This window comes from Paramacrobiotus metropolitanus, unplaced genomic scaffold, assembly GCF_019649055.1.
Source record: "Paramacrobiotus metropolitanus isolate TYO unplaced genomic scaffold, Prichtersi_v1.0 Parri_scaffold0000187, whole genome shotgun sequence".
Lineage (NCBI taxonomy): Eukaryota > Metazoa > Tardigrada > Eutardigrada > Parachela > Macrobiotidae > Paramacrobiotus > Paramacrobiotus metropolitanus.
The window spans coordinates 65,485-88,689 of record NW_026570407.1 but is presented as its reverse complement, the minus strand read 5'-3'; the positions used below and the strand labels follow the sequence as shown (position 1 = coordinate 88,689).

Sequence of the window (23,205 nt, the reverse complement as noted above, 5' to 3'; positions counted from 1 at the left end):
CAATCGCCAATCATGTTTGAAGTCGATGGCTCAACCCATACAACGCCATCGCCGACCAATGACGTCATCGGCGCGTCTGGCCCGTCCAAACCGGACCAAGAGCCAATTGTGGACCTGGCACAATTAAACAGGGCCACAGCCAGGATGGACCTTAATCAGCCCGCCTGGGACATAAACAGCGCCAGCGTCACCCCGCCAAAGCTGATCCAGGCAACCCGGCCCGAGGAGATCGACGAAGTCGACCAACTTCGGACCACAGTACGGGACCTGACCAAACAGCTGGCGGACATAGCAGAGGCCGCCCTGGCATCCGAACGTTGGATGCAGGACGAAGTCTCTAAACACAAAGACCTTGCGGTCCAATCGGACGCAGAGGCTAAACGTGTCTCGGCCATACTGGCCCAGACCCAACTTGAGCTAACCCAGCTCAAGTTGTCACCATGTCCCAATGCTGAGCGGGACCAGCTCGGCAGGACAATCCACAGCCTAGAAATGGCTGTGGCGGGACTTGAAGCTTTGCTCACCTCTACGAGGACTGAGCTGGCCAAAGCCAGGGATGACCTGACTGCGGCCCGGACCACAATCGATGAAACCGATTCAGAGGCGGACCGCCTCTCGAATGAAAATGAGCGTCTTACCGACGACTTGGCCAACCTGCAGGACGAAATCAATCGCCTGCGGAACGGCTACAATCTTCTTTATGAGAGCCACCAAAATCTCATGAAGACGATTCAACAAGGAGGACTGTTGAGCCAAACGGTTCAACAGAAGGAGGCACAGAACGTGCAACTCCAGCAACAGATCGTTGCCCTCCAGAGCCAGCTCAAGACCGAATCAACCATTCGGGTCCAACTTGAGCAGAACAGCGCCATTGGACACCAAAACTTTGTCCAACTGGAGCAGGCCTTCAACCAAGCCAAACAGGTGATCCAGGGCCAACACGACCGGATCATCACCTTGGAGGCCAATAACGCTGGCCTGGTCAAAGATTACCAGGCGGCCACCCAACGAATAACCGAACTGAACGAGGACCTGGAAAGGCTAAGCACGGAAAACGCCTGCTTAGACGCGGAGAAATCGCATCTCCAGAACTTACATTCTGAGATGTCCGCGGAACCACCATCCTATCATACCTTTCCGGACTCGGATACACAACGTCGACAAGACAAAGTCGACGAGGCTCTGCGGCAGGGCCAACGCTTCTACCGAGAGCCAGTGTATCATCAGCAGCATTACCAAGCGAATATGGCTGTGGAAGGACCATCGGTTGGACATCCCCCAACGGGGCCAACCATACCTACGCCTCCCAGCCCAGTGAACCAGGGATCATCAACGGCGACAGTAACGCTGCCGCCACCACCAGTCCCGGTCACTACATCAGCCACTATCGGTCCAACGACGATAGTGACACCCGCAACGCAGACTCATCCGTCTACGTCAAGCGGGCCAGGCTTCGACCCAAGCCAGGCAATACCCAGCCACAACTACTTTGGGTCAAGGCCACAGTATCCGTCGTTGTATCCGTCCATATTCCCGAACATGGACTTCACTTTTAGTCCACACCCGGCTACAAGCCAGGCTCACACCAGCGGCATGGATCCAAACCGGACCAGCCTGCCGAGCCCAATGTTCGGGCCACCAGCCACACAAGGACAGATGGGAGGCCAAAGTGGTACACCAACGGTGCAACCACCACTAGTAGGCCAACTAAGCCTATTTGGCCCTCCTACCACGGCGGCAGCCCCAACGGGCCAAGCTCAGCCGCAGATGGGCCAAACCACGCCCACGGGCCAAAACGTGCCCAACCCACCAGGCATACCGCCAACAGCGGCCATGCCACCAGGACCAGCAGCCCAACCAGGCCAGGGCCAAAATGCGCCCATGTTGGTCCAGCTCCCGAATGGAGCATACGCATGGATGGCGTCCAACGGGGCCATCCAGCTTATACCGGGACAGCGAATGTTGGCTCAACCCCAGCAGGTGCCGCAGATACCACTGCAGCTAACACCTGCCCCGTCACCACCGGTCAGTCCAGCTCTCTCAACCAGAGAGCAAATCAAGGAAATGGCCCAAGAGATGGGTAAAGCCACCGCGAGAGCTCAAGTCCGCACCGTGTTGCCAAAATTTGACGGCAACAAAACTATGGTGAAAGGATGGCTTGCACAGGTCCGACGGATCTGTAAGCAGTCGTCCGATCTGAACAAACCAGATCCAGACTTTATGAGCCGCATTTACATGGCCCTATCGGACCCCGTAAAGGAATGGTACACTGGCCAAGCCAACCGCGAAGATGAGGATGGCTGGACAGTGGAGGAGTGGCTCCAGAAGTTTGCCACTCGATATGGTGATGATAATCAGCAGGCCACTGCCATGGGGGAAATTACCCATCGGTACTATCAACACTTGACCGAAACCCCTGAGCAGTATTATGACGCCATGCTGACTCTCCAGACGCGCGCTGGCTTGGACGACACCATGACCCTCCACTTCCTGAGGGAGAATGTGAAAGAGCCAGAACTGCGCCGCGCTCTGGACATCCGGATACCAAAGTCACCGGCAGAATTCCGGGACTATGTCCGGCAATATACCATGGGAAAGCCGGAGTACGAGGGAAAGGCAGGCCGCGGATACCCAACAATCCGAACGGCCATACAAACGCCACTAGCCCAAGTCGTACCACAACAACCGGCACCTTATCCCCCGCAGGCTACGCAAGCCCAAATTGAGGCAACATACGCCGCCATCGCGGCCTTGAACTTGGCCTCCCCACAACGTGGGTCTACACCGCCCAACGGCGGTACTGGCGGCTATGGCCAGGCCCGAAACCAGGGCAACTATGGCTACAGCCAGGGCAATAGCGGCGGAGGACCAAAGGGCAAGTTCTCCAAGGGCCAAAACGCCAGCTTCACCGGAAGCCAAGGCGGCAATAGCCCTGGGGGACAAAACCGAAGCCCAGGAGGCCAGAGTGGCCAACGCCAGACTCTGAGCCCGGAAGAGGCCCGCAGACAAGAGGACATGTACATTGACCGAGTCGAGCGCATGTTCGAACGATGGGCCAAAGATGGAATAATCACTTGCAGCCACTGCCTGTGGGGAAACCACACAACCGAAGGCTGTGGCTATGCAAACAGGCCATACGGCGAAAATCCAAACCGAAAATGGTACTTGGATTGGCGAAGCCGTTACACAAAGGGCTACCCTACCGGGTCAGCAAACCCTAACCGCTTCGGCTTAGTGCCACCCAAACAACCCAGACCACAACGTGGTAATGGGGAATGGCAGCCGAAGACAGTCCACCGGCTCAGGAAATGGGTCCGGTGGCGGCAACCGGCAGAATGGTCCAAAACAGGGATACCAGACGCCAGCCAATGAAAGGCCAGCGCTCCCACCTATACCGGACCAGCTGGTGAAGCCAAATGGTAGCGGAGGCGGCCCCAACCGGGCCAGCCCAACCGCGGGAAACGCTTAAGGTCGGGGAGTATCGGCAACTCACCTGACTTAAGACCGGAACCTAAACCGCCGGACATAACCCCTGTACAGTCACTAACCCACATGGATCCCAAACTAACCCACATGGCTCAACAGCCTACTAGCGGATCCAGGCTTTGCGCCAAACCAGCGCCTAAGCCACCTGGCTCTAAAAATGATGCCAGGCCGACAGTCGTTCAGCTGGCGACCAAGTCGTTTTTCGGAGCCTCAACTAACCCTAAGGCCAACCGATCCCCAAAACTCGGAGCCTCAACCAACCCTAAGGCCAACCGAACACGTGGCAAAGCGAGACGTCGCACCACGAACATGACGTATCCACAATCGGCGTCAGACACATCCTCCGACAGCGCACCGGAAGGATGGTCCGTACAAGATACGGACAGTGAGGTCGGATCCTTAAAAGATTGGACAGCCGAACCTCTTGAGGCGTCAAGTCCCCGCACCTGCTGGCCCCAGACCGGTGGACGACAGCTCGGCACCACACCAACGGTGCGAACTATCAACAGCTCACGGACCTTCCTAAACACCAAAAATATGTTTTCGACCCTACGGGTAGCGGAAACATCACCACAGGAAGAGTCCGTCCAACAGGAGCCTCCATCACCCCAGTACGCTCCTGACGATCCAGGACCAGTGTCGCTAATCCCCATTGTACCGGTGATGCGGGAAGTGACAGTTGGTCTCGACGAAAACCGCAAACCAAAGACCGTAAGAGCATGGACACACAAAGTCCAAATTGGACTAGTCCACACGCTCGCTATGCTGGACACCGGAGCGGAGACATCCCTCATTAGCCAGCAATTCTGCACCGCCAATGGCATCAAAATGGAGCCATTAGGACGGAACACCAAAATCCTTGGTGTTGGCGGTCAAACCGCCTTTGTGGTCTCCCACTGCTGCACCGTACCGGTGACACTGCAGGGATACAAGAGCCACCACACGTTCTTCGTCCAACCGACGTTAACGGACGTGCACGTACTACTTGGTTGTGACTATCTCCACTCCAAGTTTACGTTCATCCTCAAGCCAAACGAAGAAATCGTTTGGGACGCGGTAAAGTCTATCCCGATACCAGAGGCACCGGGACCCGATGATGAAGTGAGAGTTAATCGGCTTGATCACCCGACGAGTTCTCCTTCTACCTGCTGGGAATGCCTGGACACCATTGAAAGCCTCATATGGGAGCTGCGCGTCCATAACGCAATCGAGCGTTACATGACTCAATTCCGTGCAGGCATACTCAAGCCAAATCACGGGATAGTAAAGACTATCCCGATACCAGAGGCACCGGGCCAACGGCCGGTGCCTGACAGAGAAATTAAGGAGAAACTGGTCCAGCGATACAAAACTTGGTTTACGGGGGTTAGAAACTTCCTCGAATACCGCGCTGGCCGGATCCTTGCCCTAGAAGAGGGCTGGCTTGAAGAAAAAGGCGCACCACTAACGTGGCCGCAGATTGCCGAACAATATGGACCATTCGCCCAAGAACTGGATGACTTGGTCCAAGAAGGAGCTTTATGGGAGGACGAACGTCTAGCCCTAGTGTGGGAGTACAGAGAGTACCACATGGAAGCCCCGAAAGCACTCCAAAAGATGTGCACGGAACTCTTCGATGACATAATAACACTTCGAAGACAAGTGGCCCAACATCCTGGCTTAACCGTCAGCATATGGCCAAAGTACGACCTGAGCCTGACTAACGTCAGGACCATACCGGAACCATTGCCGGAAGCTGCACCGCATATAGCGACAAAAGTGCGCTTCAATGATGGCCCACACCCTGAACAGGGAGGCCACCGAAGGGACACCAGCCAGAACGAGCAGGACCCTTCAGCGGAGGAAGTCCAACTGACTTGTCCTCTATGTGGAGACGGCGTTGAAGCAGTAATACGGGCCATACAGACCCGTTCGACTCAACGTTGGGCAAGAGGCCGACCAGCCTCGCCACTCCCTAACGGGAGCCGTCCAACCACTTCGGCGGAACCGGACGAACCTGAGAAACAGGAAATCGCAACCGGGACGCCCTAGATCCAAAAGGTGGATCTCATGACCACACCGGCACCAACGGTGACCGGCAGGCCGCCAACCTCTAACGAGGACAATGGCGAGCCAAAACATGAGCAGGACGATAAACCCGAGTCTACTGATTCGGACGTCCAAAGCTCAAGTGACTCACCGGACACGGACTCCGATAACCAATCATCGGAGGAGTCAAGTGATGACGAGGAGGACACAGAAATTCTCCAACTCCGAGCCGAGGCAACGGTAATCCGCAAACTGCGGACCGAACGTCCAACTGACTGCCTTAAGGAGGAGAGAGAAGTTGTCTTCGTCCACCAGCGGTACACCTTACCAGCATACTCAACCTGCTGGATTAAGGTCCGGTCCTATCGGACTATGGACCCGGGACGGCCAATCCACTTCAAATCGCTGAGACGACCACACCGCTTGGTCTTACCGATCGAAGCGGAGGTCCAAACTCGAAATAGCGAACACGCGTGGATTCAGGTCCAAAACAAGTCCCGACGCGACCAAATCCTCCGCAAAGGTGCAAAGATTGGCCATATGTACTATAGCGACATATATGAGCCAGACATCAAGGAGGACGGCGTAGATTGGTCAATTCCCAACGCCGACGCCTTACCATGGCCAAAAGCGGCGGGGAACAATCCAAATCGGTACCGCACCATTAACGACCATGCTATGGTCCGGGCAACTGTAAAAGTGGAACTCCCACCGGAGTCCATTACCCCGGTCCAAGTCAGCATTGACTTTCCTGTCGACCCAAGACAGAGACTTATGTACCTCGGAAGCCAAGACACCAAACGGAGTCTGGCCATGCTCGACGGACCAGTCCAGCATGATGGCACTAGTTTCACCATACTGGTGTCAAACTACTCCAAAGAGCCCCATATACTCCGGAAAGGAGTTAACATGGGCCAAGTGGAGCCATACGAGGAAATCTCGGACGAAGAATACGCCCGAATCAATTCCCTCCAAACCGGAGAGGAAGATCCAGAAGTGGAGCGTGAAATCCGCGCCCACATCGCCAACGCACATTTTGGCGATCACCTGACCGAGGAGCAGACCGCTCTACTCCGTCAGGACTTATGGGAACTCAGGGCCATATTCCCGACGTCCAAAAAGCCTTACGGCGACGTCAAAGGAGTGACCCACGTCATAGAAGTTGGCGACGCTGCACCAATCAAAATGAACCCAACCCGAACGAGTTGGAAGGGACGAGAGTTCATAAATAAGCACGTCCAAGAAATGTTGGACCAAGGCGTGATTGAACAGTCCATGGCAGCGTGGAGTTTCCTAGTGGTCCTCGCTTCAAAGAAAAACGGCGACGGGACCATGGGCACCAGGTTCTGCATAAACTACATAAAGCTGAACACGGTGACCAAAAAGAACAATTACCCATTGCCCAATCCAGACGAACTCCTGGATCAATGCGCAGGAAACGCCTACTACGGCAAGGTAGATTGTCAGTCCGGATTCTGGCAAATCCCTATGGACCCAGCGTCCATAGACTACACTACCTTCGTGACTCCAGAAGGGATGTTCCGGTTCAAACGAATGCCGTTTGGCGTCTGCAATGGGCCAGCCACATTCCAAATGACTATGGACAAGATTATGGCGCCGGCCCGCAAACAAGGCGGCGTCTTCGCATACGTCGACGACGTGATATTCTTCGGCAAAACATTCGAGGAATTTAGGAAAGCGTTCAGAAACACGCTTCTCTGCCTCAGAGACGCCGTATTCACGATAAAACCGTCGAAATGCGAGTTTGGAATGGAAAAACTCCAATTCCTTGGACACATCCTCAGCAAGGACGGTGTCCATACCGATCCCGAGAAGGTAGCGGCCATCGCCGAGAAACTACCGCCCAAGACCGAGCGTCAACTTCGCTCGTTTCTTGGACTCGCTAACTATTACCGGAAGTTCATTCAGGGCTACGCCCAGAAGACTTCCAAGATGTATGAACTCCTGCGGAAGGAAAGTTCGGTTAAGAACGACTGGACTGATGCCCACACCGCCGAGTTCAATGAAATCAAAAAGGCCCTAACGGAAGCCCCAATATTGGCCAAATTCGATGTAACCAAGCAGACCACCATCGAATGTGATGCAAGTGGCGCTGGCATCGGAGCCATACTCAGCCAGGACTCGAGGCCAATTGCCTACGCAAGCCGTGTCCTACATGGAGCTGAGAAAAACTACGGTGTGACCGAATGGGAATGCTTAGCCGTAGTATGGGCCGTCCAAAAGTTTAAACACTACATCGACCACGGGCCATTTACCGTAAGGACGGACCATAGAGCCCTAACCAACCTGCTCAGATGCGAGTCCAACCGACCCGGCATCAACCCTCGTCTTACTCGATGGGCCCTCGCCTTACAGGGACGGGACATCACCATCGAGTACAAGCCAGGCACATTCTGCGACAATGCTGATGCTTTGTCCAGATGGCCACTCTAACGGGACGATGACAAAGGCCCACACGAAGAGTTGGACCAAGTCCCTTCGAGGATTATAAAGACGAGATCCCAGCACGCATCATAAAGGTGCGCAGGCTGCAAGTAACTGACGAGGACCCCGCAGATGGATGGGACAAGCCTCTCCTTCCTGATTGTAACGCAATCAGTGACTGGAATGAATTCAGCACGGCGGACATACGGGTCATTAACGTACCGGCGCCCACACCGGGAGAGCCAGAGCCCGAAGTCCCACCGTGTCCAGAAAAAGTCACGGACCGCACCGCGCAAGAACTGCGACGGATGCAACATCGTGACCCAACTCTGGCCAAGAAAATCCACGAGTTGGAACATCAAAGCGAAATGGACAAGAGGTCCAAATTACTTGAACATTATCAGATGGACAAAGGTGTGCTCTACCGACTCACCGAAATCAATGCGAAACTCGAAAGGAGATTCGTTGTCCCTCTGTTTATGCGGAAAAACATTATCCAGTCCCTCCATGATGGAAAAACAGGGAACCACTTTGGATACCGCAAGACCATTGAAGCAGCCAAGCTCAGGTTCTACTGGGACCGAATGAGCTGCGACATACACGACTATATCGACCGATGTCAGACGTGTATCTTCGGCAAAGTACCGCGGCGAGCTACCTACGGTAAGCTGCAACCGACCGAAGCTGTTGCGCCTTGGTACCGCGTCTTTGCCGACTTCAAAGGACCTCTACCGGTGACCCAGACAAAGAAATACCGGTACATCGCTGTGGTGGTCGACCAAATGACGAAGTTCACCATAGCCCGGCCGACCAAAACAAACTCGGCCAAGGAGTTTGAGAAGTTCTTTGTCGAAGAAGTCGTACTAAAGTACGGCATGCCACACACAATGCACTCCGACCGGGGCACGCATTTTACGGCAAAATCTTTCGCCAAAGTGGCGAAAATCTTCGGCATCGAGCAGACCTTCGGATCCGCTTATCATCCAGAGGGCCAAGGCCAAGTCGAACGCCAGATGCAGACCATCTGGGACGGAATTCGAAACTTTGGCGGCGCCGGCGATGAACATCGTTGGCACAGGGCCCTACCTTACGTGATTTCCGGCATGAACCGTGCCGTTCACGCAACCACTGGATTCTCGCCATATCACATGCTATATGGACGAGAAATGACGATACCGCAAGACGTCCTCGCTGGGACCAACGTCCCAGAAACATTTACGACTAACAAACGTTACGTCAAGAGGATGCAACAGCGCCTGAACCGGGCGCATGAAATTGCGAAAACGCGGATCGAAGAAGGATTCCTCAGGGACGCGGCTATCTATAACAAAAAGAAGTCGCAGGCCGAGTTCCAGAAGCGGGACTTGGTCACCCTGAAGAACATGGTAGACGACCCGACCAACCTAAACAAGTTCGAAGGCGTCTACATCGTCATCGGCATACCTAAGCCGAATACTTACTGGATCCGAGAGCGGGACACTGGTGTGGAACACACCGTATGTGTCGATCGCCTAAAGCCATACCTTAACCCGGAAGGCCCGAGTCGCAGAATAACTCGCTCAACCAAAAAGAAGGGCGGCGACGCGGAACCTCAACCCACAGAGTCGGAAAGGTGCAACAACAAGGCAGAGCCGGGACAAGATGCAAAGCTCCCACACGCCCAGAATAAACTGGAGAAACTGCTGGAGAAGCAAAAGCCCGGAAAGGGCCCGTCCAAGAAACTTGTGGCGGAGCAGCAAAAGACTCTGCAAATCCCAGGCCATGGCCCACCTGATCCGAAGACATCAGACCCAGCGCCACCAATGAAGCGTGGCCCAGGCCGACCTCGAAAGGCCAAACCGGATTTCGAGACACCGGCCCTTCAAAAGCTTCAAAACCAGCCGTTAACCGTCATTGACCCAACTCTGGCCCCGGCGGAACCAGAAAAAAGGACGTCCGCCACGGACAAGCCAGCGGCGACCGAAGAGCCAAAAGTGGTCGCGACGCCCAAAGAGAAGCCCAAAAGACCAAAAACGCCTAAAAAGCCTAAGGCAACCCTTACGGCCCAGCAGGTCCTAGAAGAGGACGTAGTTGCTGATGATGAGGCGGATAAAGACTTACTCACCCGCATAACCACGGGACGGGAAAAATCTGAGAAAGTCTCAAAGGGCAAAAAGCAGAAGTCCAATACGGTCCTACCGGACGTATTGACAAGTCCAGTACAGTCCCACCGGACGTACTGGACAAGACGGTCGATAAGGCTGGACAGAATGTCGTTTAAAATAATATCCGATAGGATATCTGACACGGTAGACTTAGACGTCTCCGTGAGCTGCTACCGAAATTAACTAACCTAAATTTAACTAACCTAACTCTAAATGACCAGTAGCTTAAAAGTAGCATAACTTGGTCCAATATCTGTAACCTTATCTGACAGGGTAGCTTATAAGTAGCTGGCCGTACATTGAACTAACAAAGTAGGTAGGAGTCTAACACCGCGTGATTCGTCTCATGACAGCGCCCCATTCAACGATGGAAGGACGCCGACGAACTGATCGCTCAGATGACTCCGACCGAAGCAACCGACTACATCCATATTCACGACCGGAATCCCGGTCGGGTGGATCCTCCACTCGGTCGTCTAACCGGCCTCCGAGTGTCCAGGTACCCAATATTAGAGCTAACTTAACCGCTGAGCAGCTGGCAACTATGTCAGTCGGCCCCAACCCTCGGGCTGACACACCGCTACCGCGGGTCCAGCCTCTGCCACCTCGAGCCATTCCGCCACAACTTTGGCCGCCAGGGACATTCTCTGACGTCACTGGACTCTTGGTGAACGCAGCAGTAGCTGGCAGCCAGCCAAGCTCTACATCGGGCCAAACGGTCCGACGTTACCCTCGAGGCCCAACCGGCCCACCTCAACCAATTCTGTATGGTGGCCTACCGACCACTTCGGCAAATCAGCCGGTTTCTACAACTGCGGCAGTCGGGCCAACGGTCATGACTACGCCGGTCCATACTGGACCGCGGCCACAGTTTACCCCGCCGCCATACTACAATCCACATTATGGATATCCACCGTATCCTGCGCCTGGACCTTCAAACCAGCCGCAGCCGGACCCAAACTCATGGCGATACCCACCACCGTGGATGTATCCGCCAGGACCTTATGGATATCCACCGCCTTACGGCGGATATGGAGCATACGGCCAACCGCCGTATAGCCCACCTTCAGCGGCACAACCTGACCCTACGGGCCAGGCGCCGTCTGACTCATCCATTGAACCTCCACGAGTGGGACCGGAGGCGTACAGAACCCCAGCGCCGCCGGAACCCCAGCCAAGCACATCACGGCCCGACGGGTTACGTGATTACCCATTACGGGTATTCGTGGACGGACGATTAACCGTTTACAACCGGCCAGAAGAGGTCCCAACAACATTGGCGGCCCAACTTGGCCTAGCCGAACCGGAACCAGCGGCACAGCCAACGCCTAACCCAGCGTTGACTGTCCCATCAACCTGCATCATATCTGACATGGTTGAACCTATATCATCGCCAATGCCAGACGATGATGAAGATGAAGGGGACGTCCAGGTGGACCCAACCACTCCACCAATGAGGATTGAATCCCCTACAGAACTTTTGGCCGACGGCCGGACTCCACTCTACCAACTTCAGGACAATCTGAAGGACGTAGAGGACGCCATCCAAGAATTGGAGGCCATGATCCGAGAATTGGATAGGCGCAGCCCTCACTACCGTGAGTTGGTCCAGTGCATCCTCCTCGATCAAGAAGAGTTCCGGCGCCTCGCACATGAACTCAGCGAGGAAATTGCGACCCGCCAGGCTCAGCACGAGATATTTCCTTTGCATGACCAAACCGGTCAGGCATTGCTGGCGGCATCTCGCAGGCTGAGGGATCAGCTGGTACAGCACCGGACGGACAGACAGCTGAGGACAGAAGGATCCGCAGCACCAACATGTCCGCCACCAGCACCATCAGCACAGCCTCCCCCACCGAACCCAACAGTCGTAGTTACCACTACGACTGGGGAATCTTCCGCTCCACCAGTGGCCCAGCCTACGTCTACCGACGAGGCAATGTTAATGGCCACTGGATTGGAACCGCGAGAACCAGCATCATCTCCGTACGACCTGAGGGCTTATCCAGACATACCGCCTCTGGAACGCGAACTTCACGCGGCGGAACTCCTAGAGGAGGAAATCCGCAAAGCCATCACCAGTCTGAAAGGCGTGGACATCGCCATTATGCGGAGAAAAGTCGCGTTGGACTTAGAATTCCAACGCGTCCTGGAATACATAACCAGGATCCGACGGGCCATGCTGCGGTTTATGGACAAGCCATTAAACACGGCCAATGACGCGCCAGCACTGTGTGACTTCCGTAACCGGCAATATCAGCTTGGCCTGATCGATGAAGCACTTAGGCGCGTGTTGCCCAGACCACGCCCAGACCCAGGCCGAACAGCCTGGCCCAGAAGTCCAGCCGACCAGCACATCCAGCCAACATCAACATAACCTGACCGAACAGGAATTGGCGGATATGGAGGAAAGCGTCGTCGACCCACTCAACCCAAGGTCGGGCAACGGCGACCAAGCCGGACAAGGAGGGCAGGAATAGGCCAACGGCCATTCCTGCATGTCGGCCCTAAAATTAGACCGGCATCGGCTGAACCGGACTTGAACACCACGGTGGGTACAATCCAACGGTTGTTACCCTCGCCCAACAAACGTGGCTTACAGCCATGTATCGTCTACTTTACCGGACCTTAATCCCTGGATCTTAACCGGATTCCCCGGATTGGATCTGGCTTAGCGGCTGGGACCATGAATTTGGCTCGGCCATCCCAGACCATCCGACGGAGTCCACCGGACCGAACTTGGCGTAACGCCCGGTTCACCGGCATGGAAAGGATCCAGCGCCCAGAAGGCGGCGACGGCCCGCATAGAAGTTGCGACAAGCCGTGGATCGATCCTGGCCCGCATAGAAGTTGCGACAAGCCAAGGATCAGCCTGGCCGGCATAGAAGTTGCGACAAGCCAAGGCCAAGTCCTGGCCCATAGAAGTTGGACCAGGCCCGCTGTGTGTCCAACGGACCATACGCGGCTCACGAGTTTAGTTGCCATACCAGGCAACTGGGACAAGTGAGTTCGGGAGCCACATAGAAGTTGTGGTACACCCACTTTGCACGCCACGTCCAACATCCTCACCACGGACCGCCCAGAGGCCCATCCAAAAGATGCACCGCCCCGAGGCTGAATGAGGATGCTTCCAGTCAGCAGACCGACTCCTTTGTGGAAAACGCCTACCGGCGCCCACAACTTAATTTTTTGGAGTTTGGCCCGGCCAACCTGACGTTTTCGTCAGAAGTCACTTAATTTTGTTATGGCCACGGTCTCAGGGAAACCTATCTGACTCATCGGACATGGTAGCTAACTCATGGCCCACGGCCAATGAGACGGACCAGACCTAACGAGTCTGCAACTTTGGCCCGCCATTAACCTTGGACCGTCGAAAAAACGACTAAGTCCTTTTGGCCCGCCATAAACCTTGGACCGTCGAAAAAACGACTAAGTCCTTTTGGCCCGCCATACACCTTGGACCGTCGAAAAAACGACTAGGTCCTTTTGGCCCGCCATACACCTTGGACCATCAAAAAAACGACTAAGTCCTTTTGGCCCGCCATCAACCGCGGACAGTCGAAAAATCGACTAAGTCTTTTGGCCCGTCCAACGACGTGGCCCACCGAAAATTTTCTAAGTCTTTTGGCCCGTCCAACGACGTGGCCGACCGAAAATTTTCTAAGTCTTTTGGCCCGTCCAACGACGTGGCCGACCGAAAATTTTCTAAGTTTTTTGGCCCGTCCAATGACGTAGCCACTGAAAAATCGACTAAGTTTTTTGGCCCGTCCAACGACGCGGCTCATCAAAAAACGACTAAGTCCATATCGGAGAGCCAAAACCTGTTATACAGGACCCCCACGTCCCACACCAGCCGGAGGCGAGCCACATCACAATGGAACCCCGTATCCCGGCCCAGAGCATGTCAGAGACCGAGTTTGGACCGCCCTAACGGGTTTGGTCCTCTATACCACTTCGGTCCTGGGACTTAGAAAATTTTTCCATTATGGCCCTCTTGGACTTAGAAGATTTTTGGACCTAGGCGCATGACCAAACTGGCATGCAAGGCCAAACCGGTCCAAGTTAGAGACCCATGTGCACCACCCTAACGGGACTGGTCCAAAGCACCAATGTTGGGCCACTGGGAAGGAATCCGACAGGACTCCCACTCCCGCCACACCAGGGACAACCCTAACGGGTCAGGTCCAACAGAGGCATGTCAGACCAAAGCATGGCCATCCTAACGGAATTGGTCCAAGCATACTATTTTGGTCACAGGAGCACCTCTCCTGTCCAGAGGTATTACTCTGGCCCTATATGGACAGCCCAACCGGGCTTGGTCCACCATACTTAAACCAGGAAGGGGACAACTTGTCCTTGCGAAAGCAATAGTGCCTTCCATATACCGCACCGCTGGATTTACTTCACTGGACCCCTGTGGACATCTCTGGGAACCGTCGCCCCGGATCTACAGGACCAGACCAATCCTATCGGATCAAGCGGACCGTTGACTAGGACCCGTGTGGACAGAACCTGGCCCTGTGGTAAACCTAGTCGGAATGAGCTATTTTACGTCTAGTTTTTTAACCATACCTGGTTTTTCTAGACTTTATTAACCAAAGAATTAATGTTTTTATTTAGCCAAATAACCAAAGGAATTGGCTTTGGGATCTCTAACTATGATCTTACTTTCTTAAATTCTCACCGAAATTGTGATTTTTCTATTTCGATGTTTAACCAATGAGCCTTATAAACTTTATTTTTTACCTGGTCGACCAACCAAGCCTTCAAACCACACTGGAACCCCCTGCAACCAGAGTGCACTCCAGATTTCGGCCGTTCGGTGCACTGCACCGCGGGTCTGGAGCAACCGACCCTACCGGGTTTAGAGACAAAGTGGCATCCGGCCCTACCGGGTATCGGATCCTGGCACCCTACCGGGTTGGCCAGGGGCAGAGTCGGAAGGTGCTCGCAGGAGCTCCCACTCCCGCCCAGAGGCATGTCAGAGACCGCACACTCGAGGCGGTAGACACCTCTTGTGGCTTTGCTCTGTCGCCCGCTCGCGCACGGCTACTCCATTCGTGCCGCGCTATTACGCTGCTCACTCAGCGTATACTTTGTCTACGCTGACCAATCAGCGCATTTCCGCACTCTTGGGGGCGTAGCCCAGCGCCTACGAGCGATCCCATGCTTTACGGCATCAGCTGTTGCGTACCCGCAGCACGCTGCATCATTACCATTTTACTGACTTGCGCGCTCGCAGCTACTTTTTCCACAGTGATACCGCATTGGTTTTCTGTGTTTGTTTGTGGTTGCTTTATTGTTCCCAATAAAGGCGATATTTGCCCCACTTTTCGTTCTGCTTCTGTGTCATATCTGACACATTGTATACTAAGACCTGGAAAGGATTTCATTTGGCCGTTCGGCGCACTTTTCATCGCGCATGTCACCACTGTCTTAGAGAAGCGTCAACTGGTCAGCAACTGCGGGAAGCGGTGTTCGTTATGCAAACGATTTTCTGACATGATGGAAAGAAGAAACCGGCACTTAGTACACAATTCTGGCAGAGCAGGATTTCAGAAGCATAATGTGCTGCAGCTAGAGTGCCGGAGGTTGAGATTGTACTAGTAACTGCGATCATACGATTTGAAAACCGTGTGGTGCGCATATTCCACTGCCAAAAACGTTTACCAACAAATCTGCAAAAGTCCGACGAAAATGTAGCTATGGTTTGCATGGTTCCGGAAAACACCGGTTGCCGGTTCAAGCCACTCCACGCCAGCCAGTTTAAGCTTAAATCGACCATCCCGTTCTATCAACTATATACGTGTGTTCATTTAATGTTTTCCTTCGTTGAACCATGCGTGAATTCTAAAACAGATACAACTGTTTGTTTTGGCTAATTGATACCAGTTGTAAATGCGAAAGTGGAAGACGGTTGGGGGAAGGAAATGGGTTTGTTTTTTAAACGGTGTTCCGTGCGGTGGGTGTGGAGACAGTGGGACCACTCAGACCGGAAGCCTCCCGGCTGTTCAGCGAGGTAGGCAGGATGATATGGCAGGAAACGGGCGGGATACGCGCAACGGAGTATCTGCGCCAGAGGTTCAGCATCGAAATTCAACGTGGAAATGCAGCATCCATCCTGGGAACGACACCAGCCTCGGCTAACTTAGATCAAATGTTCTCTGTGATTCGGCCGCATGTTTCCGCTGTCTTTTGATGCTGTGTGACGCTTGTGTGTGTTTTGGATGTTTAAACTGGCTTAGCAAGGTGAAAAACAATTAAAAAAAAGAAGTGAAAAAACTCACAATCCAGTTGCATGAAAGAATTTTTGGCCTTCTTAAGTCCATCCTGATCAACCTCAGCAACTAAGTTCTTTCAGCACCTGTCTTCCAGCGCCGGCAGATTAGAATTTTGGCGCAGTAAATCACACACACGTTGTCGGGCATTAGGCCATTGTCCACTGGGTTGGTATACCGAATAATCACAATTATACCTGGAACAAGAGTTTTATTAGACCTTTAAGGTTTTCTTGAGTGCTCAGCGCATTAACCCTGAACAGCCTAATAAAAAGTACCGGCGCTGTCCTGGCACGCGCACCGCTTATGCCGCCGGCATGGTTACATCTGAAAGAAGTCGCCGATCAAAGCCGACAGTTTTTCCCACCACTGTGGTACTAGTAATTTGGGCTCGGTGGGTCGACTTTTATTTGCGTTTCGGGAAACAAAATTTTACACAAACTCTACGTAAATCGTGAGAAACTGAAAACACAAGCGAGCTACACGGCAACATTTATAAGAACAGACGGACGAATAACAGAAAAAAATTCGTCAAAATTCGCTGCCGATGGTGCTGTCCCATTACAGATTCTGCGTTTCCTCGCTGAATCTCTATGCTGATCCGTTGACGCAAACTCGAGTGCTCGCAGTTCGCCTGATTGCTAGTGGATCATGTTTCCAAGCACATTAGCGGTTTCTGGTCCGCATGTTCCGTAGGTCTCGAAGGCCAGCGGCGAGAACCAGTAATCCCGGGTGATGTTGCGGTATTTCTCGGTCTTGCTCCGCTCGGCTAGCGATGCTGCTGCTCCGGCTTGGGTGGATGTGGCTGCAATGTACGACAACGCCATGGTGCTGCAGCAGGTTACATCTCAGGCCAGCGCCTTTCCTCTTTCCCACGGGAAATTGTCACGCCGTCGGGTCGTTTGCCATCTGTACGGAGGATTCCGGCAGGTTCCAGTTCAGTTTCGATTCCCGCCGACGCAAAAGCGCGCTTGATGACCGCTTTGAGGCTGTCATGGGCTCGGTGGTGATCACTGATCAGCTGTCAGATTACAAGCATTGCTTACCTGAGCGTATTGTTGACCGCTGCTGGCAGATTGATCACGGACTCGTCACAATGCCTTTCCAGAGGCGGCGATCGCCCTGTTGGTAGGTTGTACAGCCCATTTAAATGCTGGCCGCAAGTAAGTACTGTACACACCGTACATGCTTTCGCTTGCGACCAATCGCAGCCTCCATAATTCCACTTAACTACAATTGGCTGTAAGGATTATGTGTGCTTGGCCTTGATCATTCTAATCCAGTCGGTTAAATTAATCAGCTGTTAGACATTCAATCTGGCATTTGATTTTTTCAGCCACGTTACGTACTGGAAGAGTGCTAAGAGCGTTCGTATTCCAGTACAGTACAGTACTAGTAATTATATTGGGTTGCTTCCTGGTGCTTCCGCAGCGAATTTTTTAAGGAAAATTTGCAATATCTCGAACAGCTTTTCGTTCAAGCATTTATGGTGTAGCCTGCTTACTGTTATTTGCAACCAAACGATCGTACTGCAGAAAGATTTCTCCAACAGCCGACACTGTTAGAGATGGGTAAATTTATCTTTAGGGAATTTTGCGCTTGTCACCATAACGAATCCGCATGACGCAAAATGCACTTTTGGGGGTTATTATAGCCATACAGAGGTCCTAGGTCTTCCCTGTTCGTAATTATGCACGAATTAGGTTTGAGACGTCAGAATTTCCGCTGGAGCGCCGATAACAGGTTTTGGTCACCGAGCGCTTATATCCACGGTGCCGTGATGATCACGGCAACCGATGCCTTGTTCGTATGCAGTTCAATGTGCGAATGTGCAGTTCAGTGTTCAATGTACTGCGAAACCGTAAATCAAGTTCCACATGCAGTCGCTACCCTGGACGCCAGCAAAGTTTTACCACGATCTATGTTGCACAAAGGAATGTCTGTACAAATAATTAATAATTTCTCTTCCTGCACAACTACTGCATCGCAGTGTGCAGCTTCCGAAGGCACACACGCGCTGGTTTGCACAAAAACTAACATTCCTGCCGTTTATGCATTCTCATTAGTTGATGTGCCCGGTGTGTGTGCCAAAATTGTGCCGTATACGACTAAAGGCACGAATCTTTTCCGACAGTTATAAAAATGCTTAAAGCGCAGTTAAGTGTCATATGGAACGTACGCATGCTAGTTTCAACATGACAGTTGCGGAAAAACCGCGGTTTTCCGAGCGAAGGCTGAAGAACACCTCCGACCAAAGTGCACATACCCTTTGCCATGACAATTTCCATCCACTGGCTTTTGGGCCGGTTCTCAGTCCGACGAAAAGAGAATACATATTGATAATGTCCTAAGCTAACGCAATGGTGTTTGTCTACTGATCAATTGGCTGGCTGATTCAAATCAGCCTGATCGCCATCGCCAGATAACAGACCTCGTCGTGTAACCGGTACATGGAAAGTTCCCTTAATACTAATAAGTATTATACACAGCAGTAAAGCGTAGAAAGGTTTGTTGGCCGGTATCGTTTAGTATCGTTGCTAATTCCTAGGCACTGCCGATTGTTTTGCGCTTTCGACAATTAACCGTGAAAAACTTAAAACATGGCAAATATTGCTTTTCTGTTATGCGCGTCGGTTCTTCTGTATGCTTGCAGCGTTCATTGTGCTCCTAAGAAACTGAAAACCGGATGCCGTAAGCACATGTATTACGTATTAATATGTCGACAACTTTCGATCTGCATTGGTTTTAGCAGGACAATTAAAAGTGCTGGCAGTGAGCGTTGTTTTCTACAGACGGTACATTACGGTACATTGCTTTCCTTTGCGTTGTAGTGGACTGCGAGTACGGTGTGTGCGACGACGGTCAGCATCAAACCTGCGACACAGACCAGGAACGCTGTGTCTGCCCGCCAGCGCGCTCATCGCCGGCTAAGAGCGACCGGCGCGAAAAGGGCGCTCACAGGGGAGCGGCGTCCACGGAAGAGCAGACCGGCCAGCCGCCTCGTGGCAGCGGTGCGGCGTCTACGGAAGAACAGACCGGCCGGCGCACTCGACCGCTTAGCGGTTGCAGTAAGTACACTCTTCTGATTAGCGATAAGATGATATCATTCTATCTCCGCTGATTTGAATGTTTGTTTGGGCTAATAACGTTGCATGAAATGAATTAATTACGAGTTTAACTGATCGTTACAGTCGATTGCGGCTACAATATGTGCAGCAACGGTCCCATGCGCTGCAACCGGGAGAAAAACCAGTGTGAATGTCGTGCCGGCGGATTCCGTTCGTAATGAAATCAAGGGCATCGCTATCCGACCTGCCGTCATTTTGATAGAGTAGAAGGCTTGGGTTTTATAGCGCAAATGTGGTTTCGCTGTTGCTGCTTTCGTATAGGCATTCGTTCTGCGTTTTGCTTTGTTACCGGTGCTCTTAGTTGTGGCAGGCCGTATACTGTATCTGCCCATTTAAACGGCTTCCCAGTTCCCAATGAAGTCGGCATTCCACTTTGATTGAAATTCTGAGTGATTTTTGGCATCTGCACGAGTACTAATTATTAATATTTTCTTTTCTACATTTCCTCTTTTTTTACAATGAACCCTATATTTAAGACCACTTGTATAGGGGAAAGACTTAAACGACTGTAAAAGTTCCTTGTGTTGCTGATGCCAGCTAGCTTGTGGCTGAACAGCGCTTTAGGTAATGCGCAGTTATTAAGACTGCATGTATATCGGTTAAATTTTCCAGTGTACGACAAAAAGAAGTTGAAGTAGGCCAGTCGGAAACTCGCACCAACATGCCACCAGTAAGACGTCAGGTATTTGTGCATGATGCCTGAAGGTTTGTTACGCTGCATTTTTCTTCATTCACTTTAGCGATGTGGCCGAACTGCACATGGCGCAAGCGGCTTACATAACAATAGTCATCATCACGTTACGAGGGCCTGCGCCTCCTCTGCAAGCACGACTTCATCGTACGTATGCTGCCACGTACTCCTCAGACATGTTTTGCAGCTCGTGTGCAATGGTGCTGCGACATAAAACGAATCAACCCAGCACCATGTTTACTGTGGCTTGTGACACAAGGTTGTTGTGGCCGTTTCAGTGAGCAGGAAGGTGGTCGAACTACTACGAGTACTTGGTACTGGGTAGAGACCCGTTCGACTGAGGTAAAGTTGACATGTGCGGTTTTGTGGGCCCGCGTTGCTGCGGTGTCGCTATTTTCCTTCCAAGTTTTGCAAACGAAAGTGTCGTGCTCGCAGAAGTTCAGTGCCACCACATTAAACCCAGCACCCTACAACTAAGTATTTTAATACAACTTGGCTTGCAAGACTTTTTTTGTTCAAGGAAGAATAGGGAAGGAAGAAGTGGTATACTGATATATCGACCAGGAAAGAAGTTAAACCAATTTTTCAATTTTTTAAAATTCATGACTCGTAAGTATGCAGCTTTTGTCGTTAGCGGAAGAAAGGAAAAACGTTTCCCAGGTGGATTTTTAAAAATAAAATAAGTCAGTGTAAACGATGGTGGTTGCGATCGCACCTATACCCACGTCTATTAAAAAAGTAAAAGAAAATTCTGTTACAGAGCTGCCTCTCATAATTCGTCACGATATGCAGCATACTTCTACAGTTACTGCAAAATGATAATCTGACTTCCATAAAATGCTTTCAACAGAAACTATTCAAACAAACTGTCAAAATGAGTGCAATCATCGCTCCTTCAGGGAAACCTTATTGAATTAGCAAGCATCCTCGCAACGTACTCTACAAGTGAGAACCATGAGACGCCATCCACTCCATCATTTGTCCGCTGCTTAAACCAAGATCCTTAAATTTCCTCCGATATCGTTGGCCTTGATGTTTTACTGTGTAGACATTTTTCTGGTGTTTAACCAAAGTGACGGTAAGATAGCGACGGGAAAAAATGGGCGTTTTAATTTTCTGTCCGATTCGCAAGATCTCCGCGGCACGAGCAATCTGATGGGGCTGACAGTGTAGCGTACTGCGGCCTCCGTCCTGCGACACGCTGACCTCCGATCCGCGGATCCCCGTCACCACGGCCGGATACCAGTAGTGGCCGGTGTCACTCTCCACAAACACCTGTTCCAGGCGCGCGAGCTGCGCATAGCCCCGCGGGATGCGGATAATCGAACCGGTTCGATGTTCCGTTGAAAAGGGAAGCGGGGGTTTGCTGCTGGCATGGCGGAACCGGTATATGTCTAGCATTTCCTTTTCCAACAGCAGCTGACTCTGCACAGAATATCGATGTAAATAGTGCTGAATAGTTTAAATTCATCAGTTGAATAGTGACCGGCACATGGCACCGAATTCGTGTGCATGCAGGACGACTTCTGCTTTCGCGCACAAAAAAAAGTTTTTGCAAAGATTTATGCATGGCAATATGTGGCCAAGTGATTTGTTTTATTGGCGTTAAAACCGTTTTTGCGCGCAATATCCGGTTGGGGTCTTAAGGCTGTCGGACGTTTAAATGTGTCTTGATGTACGTACTAAGTCTTATTATGAAGAGACTGATCCATCCAGAAACGGTGTTTACCTTGATGTATGAAAGTCACCTGGCTATGCAATGCCATAAACCAATACAGAAAAGTGTTTCAGAGTGCGCGAAAGCGGAGATTCTCGAGCATGAATAAAAATTCGGTAACATGCAACTGGTTACTTCCCTAAAGCGTTCGAAAACAAGTACCAAGTGGAGAGCTTGCACCTGCAAATAAGGCTTACCTTTACGGGACCATCGGCCAGTTCGGCATCGCTCAGCAGTGGAAAACGCACAAGAAACAACGCATCGCCCAGCATCTGGCGCCGGTTGGCAGACCGTATAGCGGGCTGGCAGACCGTTATATCGTTCAACCGCTGGCGTTTGAAACTACAAGCACGTTCGGACCACTGACGAAGGTATTCTTCAAAGAGCTGTCGAGAAAGATTATCGACAGTACAGGCAACCCCCGCTCAGGAGAGTTTTTACGCCAAAGAATTGGTATTGAGATTCAGCGAGGAAATGCAGTGTCTGTTCTCGGTACATTCAGCGACACGGTAGAGACGGAAGATGTGTACTTCGCCTTTCATTTAGCGGAACGGAAATGATGTTATGGTTTTTGTTAATTGATATTCTTGTATTACACTGTCCAATACGAAGCTTCATTAAAGTATATGACATAAAAAAAGTACGAGGCAAGCGACAACTCTTTCCCATCGCTTCAGTAAATTTTATCACTTTCCCTGCTGCATCTTACCCGTGTGCAGGCGCTCTCGTGATACTGATATCGTATCCATTGTAATCAGCGCTTACTGAGCCGGCGATAAAATCTCGCCTGCCATGCTATGTACTTTAATATGTTCTTTATCAGTTTGCACAATCAACTATAGCTGCAAACCGACTGAAACGGCTGAAATCAAGCATCACGTGAGCGCCTGCACACGGGTAAGATGCAGCAGGGAAAGTGATAAAATCTACTAAAGCGATGGGAAAGAGTTGTCGCTTGCCTCGTATATAACATAGCGTGCTTTCGTTACCTGCTATGAACCATAGACAACCACACAACCATACCACTATGCTTTTCAGTAGTAGTGGATGAGTACAGCAGTTAATTGGTTACTTGTAGTGTCGTTAGCATTGCTAGTTTTTTACAAAAGAGTCAAATAACTCTTTTAAAGTGCCTTTAGCCAATTTTTCTAGTTGACAGTAGTGACAATAGTGTTCTGTTGAGAACTGTAGTGACAATAACGTTCGCCATTAATCATTACTGTAAACCTATTGTCACGACTTGAGGTGGCGGTATAATTATGTTTACTATTAATCCGCCACTTAGGGC

The 23,205-nt window shown here is 51.7% G+C and overlaps 1 protein-coding gene across 1 annotated transcript; it reads left to right on the top strand.

Moving 5' to 3' along the window:
• The first annotated feature begins 18,880 nt into the window (after positions 1-18,880).
• On the top strand, positions 18,881-19,886 carry LOC129600629 (uncharacterized). The gene is made up of 3 exons (XM_055499168.1): positions 18,881-19,072; positions 19,213-19,449; positions 19,573-19,886. Exons 1-3 carry the CDS (start codon positions 18,982-18,984, stop codon positions 19,665-19,667), a joined length of 423 nt encoding a protein of 140 aa, XP_055355143.1. The 5' UTR covers positions 18,881-18,981; the 3' UTR covers positions 19,668-19,886.
• Positions 19,887-23,205: the final 3,319 nt, after the last annotated feature.